The sequence below is a fragment of the Podarcis bocagei genome (genome assembly GCF_964188305.1).
Source record: "Podarcis bocagei genome assembly, chromosome: 12".
Lineage (NCBI taxonomy): Eukaryota > Metazoa > Chordata > Lepidosauria > Squamata > Lacertidae > Podarcis > Podarcis bocagei.
In genome coordinates, this window is record NC_138137.1 from 6030512 (window position 1) to 6051285 (window position 20774).

General features: G+C 43.4%; 1 protein-coding gene across 1 annotated transcript; it reads right to left on the reverse strand.

Moving 5' to 3' along the window:
• Positions 1-3257: 3257 nt before the first annotated feature.
• Positions 3258-16670, reverse strand: EPDR1 (ependymin related 1). The gene is made up of 3 exons (XM_081165256.1): positions 16034-16670; positions 7419-7627; positions 3258-6868 (listed from the first exon to the last, which is right to left on the reverse strand). Exons 1-3 carry the CDS (start codon positions 16285-16287, stop codon positions 6678-6680), a joined length of 654 nt encoding a protein of 217 aa, XP_081021382.1. The 5' UTR covers positions 16288-16670; the 3' UTR covers positions 3258-6677.
• Between the last annotated feature and the right edge of the window lie 4104 nt (positions 16671-20774).

Consider the following 20774-nt stretch of genomic DNA (forward strand, 5'->3'; position numbering starts at 1 on the left):
ACATCTTACTAATTTTGATTTTATTTCTCTTCACATGTATCTTTTTGTGTGGAGGGGGACCCTTTTGCCATCCTCTGTACCCCTTGGATACACAACAAAGCTGAGGCCCCTGGAGCTGGATGTGGAGAGCGCAGCTAAATGGGACACGTCTGTGGGCAGCTTGAAGAAGTACCATCCACCTGGGCCTGCCCATAAAAAAACAAGTCTAGAGTGAGAGAGCAGGGTGAGGCCCGCTATTTCCAGGGAGTCTCCTCACTGTGAGACTTTTGTGGGTGAGCTGAGAGTTTGTTTGTTTGTGAGAACCCGGAGACTGAGATGTGTGAGAAGGAAAATGAATAGATAGATAGATAGATAGATAGATAGATAGATAGATAGATAGATATAGATAGATGTGTAGCTTTGTGAAAGGACGTGGGTGGCGCTGTGGGTTAAACCACAGAGCCTTGGGCTTGCAGATCAGAAGGTTGGCGGTTCGAATCCCCGCGACGGGGTGAGCTCCCGTTGCTCGGTCCCAGCTCCTGCCCATCTAGCAGTTTGAAAGCACATCAAAGTGCAAGTAGATAAATAGGTACCGCTCCAGTGGGAAGGTAAACAGCATTTCCGTGCGCTGCTCTGGTTCGCCAGAAGCGGCTTAGTCCTGCTGGCCACATGACCCGGAAAAACTGTCTGCGGAAGCAGACAAACGCCGGCTCCCTCGGCCTGTAAAGCAAGATGAGCGCCGCAACCCCAGAGTCATTCACAACTGGACTTAATTGTCAGGGGTCCCTTTACCTTTACCTCTATGTAGCTTTGTATTTCTGTAACATTTTTATAAGCAAGTGTGGGCTGTCTACAAAGGTCTAGATGACACCAAACACAATACCATCTTTGCACAGTTGCACATTATTGCTTCGTCTCTATGGCACAAACCTATGCATGTTTCATCAGAACTTCCATGGGTCTTATTTCCAGTTAAGCATGAATGGGATTGCAGCCTCAAAGGTGCTTTGGAGAAGGGGTGTGTGTGTTTGTGTGCGGGGCTTTATAAAAGAGCCAGTGCGCTTTTACTGAGCTCACCTCGGGTTTGAGCTGGGCTGGGCAGACTTGGCCAGCTCTAATAAACAAACAGTCCTGACGCCCTGGAAGCCTCCCTGGCTCATTTGACACTCTGCGTTACAGTTCGCGTCACTTTCAAAAGACGAGGGGTTTGAATTTCATGCTCTGCACTAAAATTATCCAGCCCTTAGTTAAAAGCACTCGGGATCATTTGCTGCCAAGGCAATGTTCCAGCAAAACCCTGATTTCATTGGAGCGCCTCGTCTTGCGTAGCTGGTGTGTTCTAGCCCCACACTGAGACCCAAAGCACTGTGATAATCCTGGGGTGAACTCCCTCGCCCCGGGCTGCTCATATAAATTAAACAAATAATAAAGTAGAATTCGCCCATCAGGTACACATGGTAAAGCAAGTTAGCCTCACGCTGTCTCCAAGGATTTTCAAATGGTCTGTGTGGAAAATGAGGCAACACCACAGTTGGCTTTACAGGGTATTTGTACAGAAGGCAGCGTAAACCTGCAGTAAGAAGCTTATTGGATGTATGTTGCAAGATTGACTGCTCAATTTTATATTTACTAATACTGAAGAGCACGTGCATGATTGGATCTAAAGTAGCAAAACAAGTGTGGATTTTTAGGTACAATCTTTGTATTTTATTTTGAATCCATCCGTTCTGAGAGAAATGAGTAACAAACGTACCTGCCTGATGAATATGTTTTGGATATGGTATACACAGCAGAACTCTTGTTGTTTTTTGTAAGTAACTGACTAATTGTTTTGTGCTTGGCTGGCTTTCTCTTTCTTTCTTGAAGTACTTTATCAGCTGCCTCAGTTTATTTCTTAGAAGTGCATAATATTGATTTGACGGTGATAATATTTTTGTCTTTTTATGTGTTTCGAAATTTAATAAGTAATTAAAAAGCAAAACAAAAAAACCTGTGGTAAATAGAAAGCTGGAGAAGCCAAAATTCCTATCTGAAATTCATAAAGCTTTCAATGAATAGCTCAGCCATGATCATGAGACTCTTAATCTCAGGGATGTGGGTTTGAGCCCCAGGTTGGGCAAGATTCCTGCCTTGCAGGGGGTTGGACTAAATGACCCTCATGGCCCCTTCCAATTGTACAGTTCTATGATTCTATGAATATCAGCCCTCGATGGCTATATACCAGCCCCAGGATGTGACTCTGAATACCAGTTCTTGGGGCAACAGAGACCACAGTTGTTCCCTATGTCCCATCTGTAGGCCTCCCAGAGGCATCTGAGTTGTGAAAAATGGTCCTAGACTAGATAGGTCAGCTACAACAGAGCGCTTCTTATGTTATTTATAATATAACTGAGGATTTAAGATTTTAACATTGTTACCTGATCCAAACCCTTGGGGTGGAACAGCCTATGATTCAGAGAAATAAATATTCCAAAATTGTGTTGTGTAAGGTAACCAGCTTCATATAAGCACTGGGGGTGGGTGGGTTATTGGGTTGCTGTTTTTATATTGATTATGTATTTTGTGGTTTTATATTTTGATTTTATTCTGTGAACTGCCCTGAGACCTCTGGGTATAGGGCGGTATATAAATTCAATAAATAATATAAATTCTTGAGTCTAATTAAAGCAGGAAAGGGGTTAAAACCATAGAGTAAACTGTCCTGCACGGCTTAGTCTGTGCCACTTCCCCTCACCGTGGAAGGAAATGGGCCACCAAGCCTTTTGTTCTTCCAGTTTACATGTAAGTAAGTATGTGAGGAGCTCTGAGCTGCTTGCTCCCGCCAGTCACATGGCTTTAACCATCCTCTTTTGTTTCAGTCAAGAACGGAGCCTGAAATCAGCATTTTCTCTATACCAATAGTTTAGGCACTTTTACCTTTTGTAACCAACCAACATTTAACTTCCTGTGCATCTTTATTCTGACCTTTGAAGAATTTTGTAAGTAAACTATTTGATAACTTACCGAATGTGTGGTCATTTTCTATTCTAGGGTAGTGGGATACTATGGAAGGAATTATTCAAACCAGGCATTTTTTAGTACAATAGAAAGGGCACGTTTTAAAGGCTCTACAGCGTATATTTCTATACTTTCCTTTGCTACATGTTATGCAACATTAAGTATCTGCTGGGGTTCTTTCACCAAAGAGCGCTTTCCTCAAACTTGGGTCTGGGCTTCCTAGGATCCAGACAAATGCAATCATCAGAAATCTGGACAAAGGATAAGTGCAACCTTCTCCATGCTTTCACACACACACCTTTATTTATTTGGCAGAACAGAACTGAGAAATATATCCATGAGTTGATTCCCTAGGTGAGAGTCTATATTGATCTTACCCAGCTCCCACTGCAACATTTTCAAAGGTGTTTGCACTATTCCAATGTGTTTTATTCAAAGGTGCATAAAATAAACTAGCTAGAATGATTATTATGACAAACTAAGAACAATTATCATCAAGAGACAGGAACCATCATCTCCCTAATCTACAATATCATGGAGCAGTGGTGTATCATATGAAAACCATCACAAAAAAAACTCAGTTCTATAGCTTTTAATCAAGATTCTTAGTACATTTTGCAACGTTAATGAAGGGGAGATGTTTTCTGTCTTGACAGAATGTGCTATTTGTTCATTTAATTTCATTTTACTTCTAATTTGTATACCGCCTTTCTATATTGCTACACACAAGGCGGTTCAAAAATACATTGGCCACATAGGTTAAATACAAATAACAATAATAATAATAAACATTAGCATTAACACATTGGCTCATGAATGAGGAAATTATTAGTAGTAGCATCTGAAAAATGATAAACATTTGAGTATATTTATTACCCATCTGCTTTCAGCAAATACTACCTGAATTTATGTGTCAATAACTCTTGACAGATTATTATATATGCTGTGCTGCTTAAGTTGTTTAGGGCAGGCCACTAACTTGTAAAACTATTTCTGTATTACAGCCGATGCCAACCTGATGCCCCACAGTATGTTCTGGTCTCTCCCTCCCATCATCCCCAGCTTCTTCTACCGCATTCTCCACGAAGATCTTCTCCACCTCCATAACCATTAGCCTTGGAAAACAGGCTTCCCCCTGCCACCGCCCATGATCAAACTGCGGCAGGACAGCCTTTTGGGCAAGTAGGCACAGCACACAGGAAAGGCGAACCCCAACAGATGGCTTTTCACACACCTAATTGGTGGGGTGGGTGGGTATGTGTGGCCTCCAGCAGAAGGCTTTTCACAAGCCAGAAACAGAAGCCCCATACTGCAGGCTGGCAGTTCCTCTCCCTTGTTTTATATGGTACCTGGGGATGAAAATCTCCCTCCTCTTCTACCGTCACAACCTCCTATCCGACTTTCTAGTACCACACCTTGGCCTTCTCACCTCCACCCAGAATTCTGCCACCAAAACCACCTGTCTCTTTTCACCTTCAGACCACGGGAGAGCCTTCCTGAAATCCTCATGGATCCAGCGAGAGGTCCCTTTCCTTACCGTAAAAGCCACCAACGTCGCTGTTCTCAGTTGCCTGAAGGTTTCCTGCTATCTCAAATAACTCTGCCCTTCCTCCTTGCTGCTTCTCACAGCTAAACCTCCCTCCTAGAACACTTATCTGTGCTTTTCTCCTCCTTCAAATCTTTCCTCAAAAACACCTGTGATGGCAAAGCCAAGTATGTGTGACCAAAGTGTATGCTCCCAATTACCCTCATCCGCCATTTTTATCCCCTCTTTCCCCCGTTTCAAATTTTAGATTGCTAACTGCTCAGGCCGAGGGCCTGTCTTTGTTACTCCATAAAGTGCAATGGCGTCATATAGTAATACACACAAGCGTCATATTTAAAGGCACTGATAAGCACTCTTGTTTTGACCCTGTCTGATGCAAGAAACGGACCCTGTTCTCTCCTCCCCTTCCACAACTTCAGTCAGTGCATGACTAGGGTTCAGGGTTGCAGCTGAAGCCCCATTTCCAACCTTGATGTGTTGAGCAAAAGGAATGACAGGTGCTATGTGCCTGGGTGTCATGTGCATGCATTGAATTTCCTTCATGCTTCCAGTGAACATGCGGAGACTGGGAGGAAGGCACAGGAGGCCTTGCCCAATCACACACAGACTGAAGACACAGAGGGAAGAGCTACAGAAGATCTATATCAGGGGTCAGCAAACTTTTTCAGCAGGGGGCCGGTCCACTCTCCCTCAGGCCTTATGGGGGGCCGGACTCTATTTTGAAAAAAATATACTGTATGAATTCCTATGCCCCACAAATAACCCAGAGATGCATTTTAAATAAAAGGACACATTCTACTCATATAAAAACACCAGGCAGGCCCCACAAATAACCCAGAGACGCATTTAAATAAAAGGACACATTCTACTTATGTAAAAACACGCTGATTCCTGGACCGTCCACGGGCCGGATTTAGAAGGCAATTGGGCCGGATCCGACCCCCGGGCCTTAGTTTGCCTACCCATGATCTACGCCATCACTGTACTAAAGGAGCTGCTTTCTTGACAAAAGATGGTCTCCTTTTCCTAGCCAGTAAGGGTAAATGACCCCCAATTTCATTGAGACGTCTAAAATAATACCGATGCTCAGCTTAGTCCGGAGCTCTGCAGACTGACTGCTGAGCACACTGAGGCCCCTGCAATTCCAAGAGCGCCCCCCACTGACTTATTTGCGCCATACTTTCTCTGACGAAAACCAAACTCACACACGACTTACAAATAAATGCCAACAAAATTAAAACAATCCTAAAAATAAAACAAAGCTAATGAATAGCAGCAGACTTCAGTGCAAGGGACTGTTGAACAGTTGAAGTTTGTTGGCAGAGGTTAACTACAAATAACTACAAAAAATACTATATATATATATATATATATATATATATATATATATATATATTCATTGGGTGCAGTGCACTTGAATCCTAAATATATCTAATGTTGCCAAATATATATTTCTGACAAGACACCAGCTCTATAGGTTTTCAATGAGAGACTGTTAAACAAGTAAAGCAATCCTTTTTTTTGCATAAATTCAAAGGAACATTGCTTTAACAAAGCATATTTAATACGGGGTGCATAAAAGAGAAGGAAATCCCATCAGATCCCATGAAAGCAGTAGTAAGTAGAAGAACAGAGGCATCATTGTAGTATTTGTAGCATCACACCAGTCACTTATTACATGAATAGTTATTCTTGATTTTTTTCCCCCCAAAAGCAAATTCATTTACTGTAACAACTTCCAAGACGTTAAGGAAATCTCTCTACATAATCGGTTAATGGTGGCACGTTATGGAAATGCCTTCCCTGCTACATGTCATAAAGTATGCTCACTTCTCCAAAACGAGCAAATGCACGTGATATTTTAATATGCTTTAAGAGCACAATGTGTCTCTTGGGAAATATAAGCAACAGGTTCTTCCAACAAAAATGTGGCAGCTAAAACAAATGCTTCACTGGTAAGTGTAGAATATGAGGACAATATTAGAATGAGACTCTGGTGGAGAGATGGGTTTTCTCACTTTTTCTAGTCAACGAGAGATCTCATTCCCAAAGCCCTCCATTCTGCAAAGTGCAACCACCATGTTAAGACATCAGCAGCTGAGGATTCATGATAACTATATTACATATGTTTGCGTGTAGAAGCCAATCTCCGTGATTAGCATTCATCGCTCATCTTGTTTGGTTGTGCTGTCTGGCAGGTGCTGGGAGGCGTGAATACAGATGGATCACTTATCCCAAGCTTTAGATCAAAGAATCGGGTGGAGGTTGTCACGCTGTAGTTCCTGGTATAGGTCTCCTGCACTGGGTAACAGTCTTTGACTGTATAAACGCCAACCCAGGTTTCAGCTGTAACAAAGCACAAAGTATGAGTTTATATAGGGGAAGCATAGATAATTTTCAAGTTTTCATTATGCCAGCAAGAAGAAGTCATTTTTTTCCCAAATGAAGGGTTAATGCTACAATCCTCAAACCCGTTTGGTCTGGAAATAACTCCCATCAGTTTCTGTGGGATTGCTTTGCAGAAATCCTTGGGAGAATTGTGGCCCCAAAAGATACAGAGACTTGCTTTAAATTTAAGCTGTTTTTCAACTTAAAAGTCAATGCTAATTGAGCTCTTCTTGGATCTGCAGAGGATTATAAACTTAAATTGCTTAACCAGGTATAACCACAGACAACCAGAACCCTGGTTACACGCAGGCACTGGCGCCCAAAAATGCTATCTTCTCACGGCTAGTTACAACATATAAAATCATTTTAAACCATATCAAATGTCAAACAATACACCAATAACAACATGTTTCCCTTCTGTGATCCATTTCCATCAGCTAACCTCTCTCTCTCTCTCAAAAAGAGAAAAGGCCCCTCCCAATTAATTTATTAACCAAAATATGCTTACATTTCCTAGCTGGTTTTCTGTCGGACCATTCCTGTACCATAATTTGGTCGCCAGGTCCTCCAATGTAGTTCTGATCTTCGTAGGTTGAGTTGTCAGGAATATCATAAGGATCCCACGGCTCAGTCAAGGCAATCTTGGAACACAGCTTTGTCACTTGCTCAATCTGAAACATCACCGTGTCTTTATAGAGGTAGATATACTCAAAAAACCTGAAAGAAGCAGACCAAGAGCAAAGGTAATATCTGTGAATTCTTGGGTGTGCATCATTACGTGGCAGATTGTGCACATCGACCCCAGAGATTTAAACTGGCTCATGGGAGCCCTTAGGAGTGTAGTTCTTGGGGGGGGGGGGAAGGGATTTCAAATAGGAGAGTTTAAACACTGTAGGCGAACTACAATTCCAAGGAGTCTTGGGTCAACCCATGGACCAGCCAGATGGGCAGGGTATAAATAATAAATTATTATAATTATATGTAATTGCTGCTTACTGCATTAATATTTGCATTTATGTAAACTGCTCTGTGAGTTTCACCTGAAAAAGAAGTACATAACTGTTTTCAATATATACATAACTATATATATATATATATATATATATATATTTACACGGGAAGACACCCGAAGACACCAAAACCTACATTCCTGTACCCGTGAAAATCTACGAAAGCAAATATATATATATATATATATATATAATATAATATAATATATATAATATATATACAGTGGTGCCTCGCAAGACAAAAAGAATCCGTTCTGTGATTCTCTTCGTTTAGCGTTTTTTCGTCTTGCGAAGCAAGCCCATTGACGGATTAGCGGATTAGCACTATTAGCGGCTTTTAGCGGCTTATCTGCTGATCGGATCAGCTGATAAGCGGCTTAGCGGCTTAGAAAAAGGGGGGGAAGGAAAAAAAACCAGCAGGAACTCGCAAGACATTGTCGTCTTGCGAAGCAAGCCCATAGGAGATTCGTTTTGCGAAGCACCTCCAAAACGGAAAACTCTTTTGTCTAGCGAGTTTTCCGTCTTGCGAGGTATTCGTTTTGCGGGGCACCACTGTGTGTGTGTGTGTGTGTGTGTGTATATATATATGTATGTATGTGTGTGTGTGTGTGTGTGTATATATATATATATATATATATATATATATATATATATATATATATATAATATTCAATATATACATAACATTATCTGTTAATAACTCTTCCAAAAATATTCACAAGCAACTGGTGCCTAAACACACAGACTTCCTTTACTATTATAGACTGGCTAAAAATACATTTCTATTTCAAAGAAACAAAAAGTCTAGTTTTAATTGTATTAAGGAAGCAGGTGTGAGTAAAAATCAAGAATGACACATTTATTTTTCACCCAAGGACAGGCCCAAGAAATAATAGCAAGGGGGACAAGACCTGTAAATAATATTGGTTTAAAAATATAGCCTGTCACTGGTAGAAGCTCTCTCTTGGTCAGGGAAAGGTCAGTGAACCCACTGAGCGTGTTTAGATAACCCTAAGCAGATTTAAAGCACACTTTTATTATTTGCTAGATGACATGAATTCAAAAGCAAGTCAGGTAAAACCTAAAGAGCGAGACACGCATTGCACAGATGCAATTTTGAGCCTAAATAGTAGCAGGAAACTAGAAGGAAATGTCAGTACAGTGGGGCATAATGAAGGAAAAGTTCAAAGACCCGCTCTTGGTATATCCAGTTGCAAAAACCCTGTATATTTTAAGACTGCTCTTCTGGCTACTTTTAAGTATTTCCCAATAAAGAAAATTGCCTCCCCACTCCCTCATCTCCTCTGAACTGGGCTTGCAAACTGGAAGGGAAATGGTGCAAAACAGGCCACAAACAACACTCATCAACAGAGTCCCCACATAAACCATGACTATGTTTGTGCACATGCCAGACAAGTGAAAATATTGGTGATCCATTCTGGATCTTTCAGAAATATCAGAATTTTTGTGGTAGAAGAAGCAGAAGAAGTGTGGGTTTCCCCGTACTGTACATTGTTCTCAATGCCCCTTCCACTATCTCTGTTCCTATCGTCACAGGTTAGCCACACGTGTGCCTGCTTCAGCTCAGAGGCAGCCATATTCTCCGGTTCAAGAGAAAAGGATTGATGCACAGATGTTAGGCAACCATAGCACAGAATCCTCTAACTACCTTCAAGCCAACTTAATAAGCACGATAAATGGGGAAATGGAGGGTTGGGGAATTAAACAACCAGTCAAGTAGAGAAAATTGGGCTGTAGACAGAGCTACAGGGTCAGGATTAGCAAGTGAGATCTCCATTGTCCAGTCCTACCCAACAAGGTACAGTCAAATCTGATACAGCCCCGTCAGAGAGTGCAACTTGAGAAAGCGTATTTTGAGCAACTGAAGGTTGTTGAATACCAGATTTAATGGTTTTCATCCAGTGATACTTAACAGTTTTACTCATTTTTAGCAACTGTATATTTCTCATTCATGTGCACCACACAATACACTTCATGGTCCTGAGCTGCAGACTAGGTTTTCTGATTGTATTTATTTATTTATCTGATTTTATTTTTTTATTTTAACCCAATATTATTTTTCCGCCTCTGCCTGAAGAGTTGAGCACCTCTTCTGGGGTTTCTTTCTGACAGATACTACAGGAAAGGACATCTTTGTATCTTTCCCTTGAGCTCTTTTCGGAGAACCTGGCGCCTTTGGAATCCTTACTCCAGATTGAATTTCAGACACATTCCTCCTATCGCCCATATTTCCCACTTCAATCAAAAGACCGCAGGCAACCTTTAAGCATCTCACTCTAGGTCTTCCAACACCTGCTACTATTTACCACCTCCAGTTCACCACCCTTTCTAGGGGGAGTTCAAAAATCTATATTTACTGTGTTCCCTCTCCAAATATAAGGCGAAGACCATTTACTATAATCCCACCCATCAAACCATCCCAAAGCAAAATGCAAATCTGAAGACGAAGTGATTTGAATCAATTGGTTCAGTCGATTTTGGATTATGCTCTTAGTAAACAGAGTTAAAAGTTAAGAGTGCCGGCAATAAGCTCAATTTATTTTTAAAATCATGAAGAGTGCAGCTCCCAATACACAGTGTGTCACGAGCATAGCTTGGGATAGCTAACTTGTTTGGCCTGAAAGTTGCATTCTCCTTCAGAGGGCTGCATGCCAGCAGTGGGTACTGCCACATTCTTCCATGCACTGTGTGCATACACCACGCATGTACAAGCACACATGAGGCACTCTTTACCATAGGGGTCGGGAGCCTCAAGTATTCATCAGGGCCAGCTATCCGTGTTGGTCCCACATGAGCCGATAAAAGGACCAACGAGGTAACTTAAAAGGTAAAGGTAAAAGGACCCCTGACCATTAGGTCCAGTCGTGACCGACTCTGGGGTTGTGGCGCTCATCTCGCTTTATTGGCGAGCCAGCATACAGCTTCCGGGTCATGTGGCCAGCATGACTAAGCCGCTTCTGGCGAACCAGAGCAGCGCATGGAAACGCCGTTTACCTTCCCGCCAGAGTGGTACCTATTTATCTACTTGCACTTTGACGTGCTTTCGAACTGCTAGATGGGCAGGAGCTGGGACCGAGCAATGGGAGCTCACCCCGTTGCGGGGATTCGAACCACCAACCTTCTGATTGGCAAGTCAAAGTGGGGGGGGGGAGGTTTGCTTCTGCTTTCTGGCTGAGACTAGTGGCACCTCCCCGAAAGGACAGGCTGCATGTTGCAAGCAAGTGGTAACTTTCAGAAATAATCATCTTTCTTTCTTTTTATCTCCACAAAGGGTGTGTGTATGAGGTGCACAAAATCCATGCATATTTGAATGTTGTCTTTTGTGAAATAGTTCCCATGCATAGAAAACTATCGTGTCAAGAAGGCTAGCCAGAAATCTCGACAGAGTTTTCTACAGAAGTTGCCATGCATGTGATTCCCCCACATGACCATGATATCCTGAGAGAGCAGTACAATGTGATCTTTCACCTTGTAGACCAGCCCTTTCCCCATACATTATACAGACCTGAATATTGTTACTCGGACTTCATCCGAGGATACCAGAAAGTTACTTGTTGTAAAATAAACACATTGTCTATATTGCAGTTACCCCGAGTGTCACACTGATTCAACGACCAGTAACCAACAGTTACGCCTCCCCAGAGCCAATTTATATGATCAGGAGAATAATTGATGAAGACTGTATCACTTCGGGACGCGGGTGGCGCTTTGGTCTAAACCACTGAGCCTCTTGGGCTTGCCAATCAGAAGGTTGGCGGTTCGAATCCCCGTGACGGGGTGAGCTCCCATTGTTCGGTCCCTGCTCCTGCCAACCTAGCAGTTCGAAAGCACATCAAAGTGCAAGTAGATAAATAGGTACCACTCCGGCGGGAAGGTAAACGGCGTTTCCATGCGCTGCTCTGGTTTGCCAGAAGCGGCTTAGTCATGTTTTTTTGAAAAAATGTATATTTCAACATCTTTTTCATCTCATTATATATCATTTCCCATAAGTTTTTTACTTTCTTACATTCCCACCACATATGATTAAAAAAAAACAGAAGCATTTTTACTTGGTATTATAGGTGAGTATATTAATAGACAAGATGTTAAATTGTTTTTATATGCAACAACAGCGGCAAGAGTACTGTTAGCCCAGAAATGGAACCAAGAAGAAATTCCAATGAAAGAAGAATGGCAAACTAATGGACTACGCAGAATTAGACAAAATGACAGGAAGGATTCAAAACCTGTGGGACCAGAGATTTACAGAAGATTGGAAGAAATATACAAACTATTTGAAGAGCAACTGTAATCAACAAATTACGCTAGTAGGACTACAATAAGTTTTGTAAGGAGAAATATATGAAATATTGCAAAGTAGAGAAAGAATAGAGATATTAGATATGAGATTTAAAGGTAATAGTGAAAGTAAGAATTGTATATTAAGTGAATAGATTGGAAAATTTTCAGATGTGAATGATGAAAGTGAAAAAATTCTGTAAGATATAAAGGTATGTTTAATTATTGTTGAAAATGATATGTTAAAAAAGCTAATATATATGTGTGTGTGTGTGTGTGTGTGGCTTAGTCATGCTGGCCACGTGACCCAGAAGCTCTACGCCAGCTCCCTCAGCCAGTAAAGCAAGATGAGCACCACAACCCCAGAGTCGTCCGCGACTGGCCCTAATGGTCAGGGGTCCCTTTACCTTTACCTTTTACTGTATCACTTCAGGCTGCAGATAGAGCTCTGTATGTTTGAACAATCCACCCCACAAACAAAAGAAACTTCACTTCAGACCTATAGAGGAAGACAAGGCAGAGGGAGGGGCTGAACATTTCTCCCCGAAATACTGGTTTTCAATGTGAAGGAAATGGGAGAGCTTTCAAACAGGCAACTCTACCTACAGCTTGGTAATCTTTTCCATGATTCTGCTGATTGTATAAACTGTCCCTTGGAGCTAAAGAATAATGTTTGATTCAACTGCCAAAGTTCTAAGCAGTTGAGTTCTCTCAATTCTGCACTAGCGGGGATGCTAGTATTCCATTTCCTGCTCTTTCATAGTCCTTGCCACAAACGAATTCATGTATCTCTACCAGATTATGTGCCGAGCCAAATTGACTGATGTTGGAGAAAGCAGTGCCAGAGAGCTGGCAGATCTTCCATTAAACTGTGCAGTTTGTCCCATCCTTGAGTGCTTAGCTGGACAATGGCCAGAATGACTCAACATCTCCCAAGATCAAGGTTTTCCAGAACTGACTAGTATAATGATCAATAATGCTGCTCTTACCAAGTTACTTTCCCTCCACCCCTTCCCAAACTGGTGAATTAAATCTACCACCCACCTTTCAATCATTGTTTGCAAAGGTCAAGAAGGAAGTTATGCCACCAGTTCACTTCACTTCAATTCCCCCCTTGATTTCCCCGCCATTCTGGGCCTCCAACGATGGAGCCTCCAGGGTAACTAACTTCTAGCAACCATATTACAGATCTACAAGTTGGAAACCTGGTGCAAGTCAAAAGAGTGCCAATGAAAGATCAGCTGCTCTTGAATCATCTATTTCATCCTTGGATCGGTATAAACCAGACATGTTCAAATGGTCGACCGCAATCGACAGGTAGATCCCCGTTGATCTTGGTTGATCACAAGATCCTTATCGATCGTGGGATTAAAAAAACTGGGGAATGAATGTCTCCGCCCCCTGCCCCCTCACTCTGTCCCTCCGTCGTGTCAAGTGGGCGGCGTTAGGTGTTTTCTCTTGGCGTTTGGAAATATGATGAGTGTTTTTAGCGCTGGATACGTTAGTTAGCGATGCAGTTTTTGGTGAGTGATTTATATCATTTCCCCTTTAAAAAAGCACAACTCTGGTCAATCCTCAATGACAATGGGTAGATCACTGCCAGTTTTGTTATACTGGAAGTAGATCCCAGTCTCTTGGGAGTTGGACGGGCCTGGTGTAAACAATAGTGCATTGTCTCTAGTAAGCAGAGGTGGGCGGTGTTCACACTTCTGCAGAGAAATATTGTGATCCATGGATAACTCTCAAGAGTAAGCAGCTGAAACTGGTAGGAATTGCTACTAGTGTAGGAAGGGTGGGCTTCTTCTACCAGGAGGCAAAAACCCCTGAATCACAATTGTGCAAACAATATTTCAGATGTATTCCTAAGCAGCTGAAGTTAATGTGATGTTTTCTGAACCAGAACTGTACACCTGAAGGAGCGTCTCCACCCCCATCGTTCAGCCCGAACAATGAGGTCCAGCTCCGAGGGCCTTCTGGCGATTCACTCACTGCGAGATGTGAGGTTACAGGGACCCAGGCAGAGGGCCTTCTTGGTGGTGGCGCCCACCCTGTGGAACGCCCTCCCATCAGATGTCAAGGAAATAAAAAACTATCTGACTTTTAGAAGACATCTGAAGGTAGCCCTGTTTAGGGAAGTTTGTAATATTTGATGTTTTATTCTGTTTTTAATCTGTTGGGAGCTGCCCAATGTGGCTGGGGAAACCCAGCCAGATGGGTGGGGTATAAATAAATTATTATTATTATTATTATTATTATTATTATTATTATTATTATTTACTGTAATTTTAATAGAGGAGAAACTATTTGCACCTTTTATAACACATCCTTAAACTTAAGAAACTTAAGAGACACCTGCTCACACACTGTTTGTTTTGAGAGGTACCTTCTGCTCTCCAGACATTTGCTGTTATATTTTCACTCTGCCATATGGTGCTTCCTTATCAGATCTGAAGGAAGACTGACACAAGTATGCTGGCGGCTTCTAGCTGTGGAGGCCTGGGAGGGAGCGTGGGGGGAACAGGCTAATCCTAGCCCTGACCCTTCCTGCTTCTGACCAGCCCATCACATTCTCAAATCACCAAGTTCAACATACAGCAGTTAATTACTCCATGAAATTTAATTATGGAATTTTTTTTTATAACACTCTAAATCTGATTTACTGTGAACTGCTTTGAGAACCGTTATTGCTGGAAAGCAGTATATAAATATTGTGAAACAAACTGCTTTGAGTAGCAGAGAAATATGCTAATTTCAGAGTCATATTATTAAAGTGTGATGTAATTGGATGGACTCAGTTTTGCATCCGATGCATTTCTAAGTATCTATTAAATTATCAGAAAAATGTTCTGAATGGAAGAACTGCAGAAGGAAAACATGTGGGAAAAGAAGACAAGTAATATACTTCAGATTATCCTGCAAGAACGAGAGGCCTCTTCCTTGTTTGCTGCCTAGGGTACCAGAGATACAAACTCAGAAGGGGAAAAATGGGCTGGTTAATATTTTCATGTGTTGATTCTGTCTCCACAATAGGTGGACTATTGTGGTTCTGGTCAAAAGTAATGACACAAATATCTGCCACTATCATAAATCCATACATGGCCAAAATGGAACCATCCACACAGAGGCTTGAGGGAATCTCTAAGTTTGCAAAAAAATAGGCTATGCGTGGGAAAATTGGGAGAGATCTATGCGGGGTTGTGGGTAACTAAAGAAAAAGCCCAGTAAGTGTAGAGTCTTTCCAGTCACTTCGATCTCTGCTGGGTGCATGGGTAAGGGTTGATGAAATGGAGTGTCCTGGAAAGGGGCGTGGGTGGCTGGAATCCAAAAGAGGAGAAAAACACGCGCGCGCGATTTGCTGCAATCTGCGCTTGTCAACAGCCTGTTCCACACCCTGCAAGATCTCAGCTACCCGTCACTGAAAACACCGCCTGCGTTTCGGGGGCTCCACAGGAGCTCCTGCGCAAAACCCTCCCCGACTTGGGGGTCTTCACGAGCTACATTCCAGCGACAGCCCCCCAAATTCAAGCAGCCTGCAGAGAAGAAGGTCAGCCCTGAGAATCGCCCCAGCGTGGCCGGGGAACTTGGTGCGCTTGTGTCGTCGTTGCTCGGCCGGGGGATCGCGCATCATCCACACGCTCCCCTACGCAAGACAGCGGCAGGGGAGCCGCGATTGGCTGGTGGCAAGAGGATCCCCATTCCCACCCCACGGAAGGCGCGGCCAAGGGGGGAACAGCCCTCCCCGGAGCCCGCGCTGCAGCTGCTGCGCCCCCCGAGAGCGCACGGGAGAACCTGCGCCGGGGCGCGTTGCACCTACTTCTTGCAAGGGATGAGCTGCTTCCTCTCCTCCAGGATCCGCAGCCGCTGGTTCTGGCCGTCGTAGGACACGGCCGCCCGGGTGTTCCTGCCGGTGCTGTGGTCGTACACCACCGTGCGCCCTTCCCACTGCAGCGGGGCCTGGCAAGGCACGGCCGGCGGCGCGCTCGCTGCCGTCGGGGCCAGGCTTAAGGCGCCGCCGAGCAGCAGCAGCGCCAGCAGCAGCCGCCGCCCGGGGAAGGCGCCCGGGGCCATGTCCCTCGCCGCGCTCTCCTGCAAGGGCGCCGGGTCGCTCGCTCTCCAAGGGCCCCTTCGGACGGCGAGAGAGGCTGGGGAGCGAGCGCGGGGCCGAGCCTGCTGCTGCTGCTGCAACCAGCCGAGGGACGGGAACTGCAGAGGGAGCCCGCGGCAGCCCAAACGGGCACCGTCTCTTTACCCAACAAGCTCTCTGCTTCCTCTGCGCCAGGGAAGAAGAAGAGAGAGCCCGCTCCACTCGCCTTCCTCGGCTTGGAAAGGCAGCAAAACGTCGCCGCCGCCGCATTGCGCTTCCTAACGGCCGCGGAGTAGAAGCACATCTCGTTGCTGCGCCCAGAGAGGCTCCGGGGCTCCATCGCTTCGCGCGATTATTTTGGCACCAAAAGGGGTCCGGATCAGCCCTGACCGAGGCCGTGTCGGATACAGTATTCCTAACGAGGAAACCGAAATGCCTCTCTTCAGTGTGTTGTCTCTGCGATTCGTTCGGCGTTCCTAATTGAACGATTTTTAATACCCCCCCCCCACAGTATATAATCTGGAAACCGCACGTTGCAGAACCAAAACCCAAATGTTGTTGTTATTTCTTAAATTTGTATGTGGCCCTTCATCCGAACATCACAGAGTGGTGCACAACATAAAAATACAAAATGAGAACACAAAATAGACAATAAAAACTAGAACCAAAACGAACCAAAACACCCCACTTCCCACAAACCCGTTTCAAATGACATAGCTGATGGACCTGGGTGGTGTCTGTTTACCAAACAATCTAGTCCTGGAACTAGTGCTTTTTTCGGGGGGGGGGTACGCAAGGGTACGCATACCCCTAAACATTTTGTGAATCTAAGTTTGGCCTCACTGAGGGGCAGTATTTCAATGAGCATGAAAATGGGAGTACCCCTAAACATTTTCAAGAAAAAAAGCACTGGGCACAACATTGGTAAGCCATGATGTAATCTGCATCTTAATATCACTGTGGAACCAAACTCAATTTTGCCACTGAGCAATAATTTTTTGGCAGTAAAGCCCCTAGGACTTCCTTCCGAATAAATAGAATTCATGCTTATATTTTTAGAGGGAAGGATTCTGGTTCAGTAGAATAGCATGTCCGCTTTGCATTCAGAAGATCCCTGTTTCAGTGCCCAGCACTTGCAGGCAGGGCTGAGAATGCCCCCTAACTGAAACTCTGGAAAGCCACTTTCTGCCACTACAGACCCGTGGTTCCCAAACTTCTTTCTCTGAGCCACACTGAGAATAAAAATTTGCTCCCCCATTTTTTTTATTGATAAGAAACGCATCGGAAAACAAAAAGAAGCAACTCCTAGCAGTGCTTGATTTATAACACAGAACACAAGTCCTTTATAATATGACCATGGGACATTCAGAAAATATAAAACAAGGCAGCTACATGAATTTTCTCAAAATATGATTATAAACGAGCCTCTTGCAAACGCACCATAAGTATGTGTACAAACTAATTTGAGACAAAGAAACTTATCTCCTCATCAACACGAAGTCTTTCTTTTCTGATCTGTCATATTTGTCAGAATTAAAAATCCCTGTTCTCAGCAATTTGTCTTGGAGAATTGTAGAATAAGAGCCAATGCTCTTGAAGAATGGTGTGGTTAGTTTCTGGTTGTGCATCCAGTGTGCCATGCCACACCCTTTGAGAACCACTGCTATAGATAATCCTTAGCAAGGTGGACCCATGATATACGGCAGTTTCCTAAACTCTGTGTTTGGGATCCCACTCTAGTCTACGAATACCAAGTCCAGAGAGCTTGGCTTAGTCTGCTGTAGCCAACACAACCAAGTCTTGTGGCACCTTACAGACTAACACGTTTATTATGGCATAACCTTTCCTGGACCAGAGTGGTGCTTCGTCAGATGCATGAGGTGTTATCCTAAGTTGCAGATTGAGGGAGTGGGGAATATTAAATAGTGAGGTCAGAAGAAAAGACAGATGATGTTTGCATCATTAACAGTGGGAATTCACAAAACCTTAATGGGCATCCTGCCATTGTTAACCCATACAATACTATTCTTACTACAGCTAGTACTTTGTACTCATAGTACTTGGCAGTACAATGACATATGGGAAGTACTAGCGCAGAAATGGAGTACCTGTAGTCCCCAGGTGTTCTTGGACTTCAACTCCCATCAGCCTCAGCCAGCATAACCAGTGACGGCAAATGATGGGTGTTAGGGTCCAGCAATATCTACAGGGCCACATGTGAATATAAGGTCTTGATCAAAACCCATTTACAAGGATATCAGTCCAGCTTATTTCACTGAGATTTAACTGCAAACAAAAACCCTAAGCAGGCTCTGGGTTCCTGTGCAGTAAATAAGGTTTATACATGCATCCTTGTTGACCTATTTTTCATTGCCCAGCTTTCCTATAATGGGTGCATTTAACTTTAATTGAAAGGGTATAATGTGTTCAGATAGTTCTGCAACTGTGCAGCTACATAACTGCTATATAAAAATTGCTGCACAAAAATTGCTATATAAAAAATATGTTATTTTAGCTAAAGATTTAAAAAGAAGAAGATGTGAGCAGCAAATTCTCTTTCTGCTTCATGTAGCAGTGTTTGAGTTTGGTTTCCCCATCACTAGTGTCAATTTACATGTGCTGTCCTGAAGGAGTCAGGTGGGTGCATTGTTCCATCTTGGAGATGTTAACCTTGCTAGCTGTGGTGTCACAGACAGCTTTTCAGTGATTTAACTGAAAAACTCCATAGTGGAAATGGAGAGTGGAGACAATGTAAGTATGTTTTTCAGATGGTGCTCTGTGTCCCTGAATCCACCACATAACATAAAAAGAGCTCTGCTGGGTCAGGCCAAAGGCTTGCGTCCCATTCTCAGAATGGCTAACCAGATGCTTATGTGAAACCTGCAAGTGGAACATGAACACAACAATACTCTACACTAGTATTTGCCAGCAACTGGTATTCAGAACCACATCACCTCTGATCCTGTAGGTAGTATAGCCATCATGGCTGAAAGCCATTCATATGTACCCACCTGACCACAATACCTGGGGCCTTAGGATGAATGGGAGGAAATGAAAAAGGAGAACAACATCTTGGAGAAGTCATTTAGTTTATTCGCTAGATGGGACACATAGGCTATTTGGTCAAGATTGTGTTCAGGGGAACATGAATGATTGGATTGTGCCCGAGGAAATCAAAGGCTGGCCTGGTTCACAAAATTAAAATGGGTTTCAGAAAATATGAGCACATACTTGAAATGGAAGGCGGTTGTTGCTATGGATCTAGCCTTGTACTGTATTTTAAGGACAATACATGAATATGAATCCAAACAATTTGATAAGCATATATATCTCACCATACTGAATAATGTAAATAAATAAAAATCAAATGTGACAAGGCCAAAATAATTGTGTTTTACATCACTAGTGACGTCACTGGCATTATCCAATAGGTGCCTGTAGCAACTAGTACACCCTTCTAGACCAGCAGTGCTTGTGTTGTGGAGTGCCAGTTTCTCCTTTCCCCAAGCACTACTCTCAGGAGCACTACTTCTTTCTTTCTTTCTTTCTTTCTTTCTTTCTTTCTTTCTTTCTTTCTTTCTTTCTTTCTAAAGATTAATAAAGGATACTTCTTCATAGAACACTATTGTGAACTTATGCGTGCTCTGCCGAGGTCCCTGATAACTGTTCTGCAAGGATTGGGACTCCTTGCCTGACCCAGGGTCCGAAGAAAGTCTGCAGGTGCCTTTAGAGTGAGAGTCTGTTTCTGGCAGAAGGCTGGCCCTCTTCGGGCGTGAGTTGGAGGGCAGAAGTGATCGTGACTTGGTAGCTTCTGTAGACTTTCATAGAACCACAGAATTGTATAGTTGGAAGGAATGTGGTCCAAACCCCCTGCAATGCTGGAATCTCAGCTAAAGCATGCATGCAGATGGCCACCCAACCTCTGCTTAAGAACATCCAATGTTTAGTAATACTGTTCCAAATTCTTTCTGAAATATTTGGTTGTGGTAGATTTTGTTGGTGCTGTTTTCATAATGTGTTTGGGATGAGTTTGGATAGGAAGAGACATGTGTGATGTCACCCCAGTTTCTGTGATCATGGGCAGAGGAAGATACAGCCATGGGAAGTGATAGGTTACCGTGGAAGAGGAGGAAAAGGCTATTTATGTCTTGTTCTTCACTCCCATTCCTCCCATGGACAGGTTCCTGGTTACTTCTAAGATAACACCACCGTTATCCATGATTTAGTGCCGGTCTGGTGTGTATTCCTGAGACCTGTGTAGGCGAGCATGGACAAAATGATCAGACCCAGCTGTGCCCACCTGGATACTTGGTGTAGCATCAGCACGGGATGGAGGGAGAGGTTGCCGTGGTCCCCAGGATTTCTATCACCAAGGAATTTTTCTGTCTTGGAGCTGGCTTTGAGGGCACATCCTGGGCCTGATACTGGGCCCAGGAGAAAGGAGACTAGGACTGCTGCTGGTGTGCTGTCC

Bases quoted from the DNA above. Each gene is read 5' to 3' on its own strand.
- EPDR1 (XM_081165256.1), bottom strand. From the start codon at position 16,287: ATGGCCCCGGGCGCCTTCCCCGGGCGGCGGCTGCTGCTGGCGCTGCTG. The intron at 7,628-16,033 runs GTAGGTGCAACG...TGCTTCTTTCAG, and splicing joins CAGCTCATCCCTTGCAAGAA to GTTTTTTGAGTATATCTACC. The intron at 6,869-7,418 runs GTAAGCATATTT...GCTTTGTTACAG, and splicing joins CAGAAAACCAGCTAGGAAAT to CTGAAACCTGGGTTGGCGTT.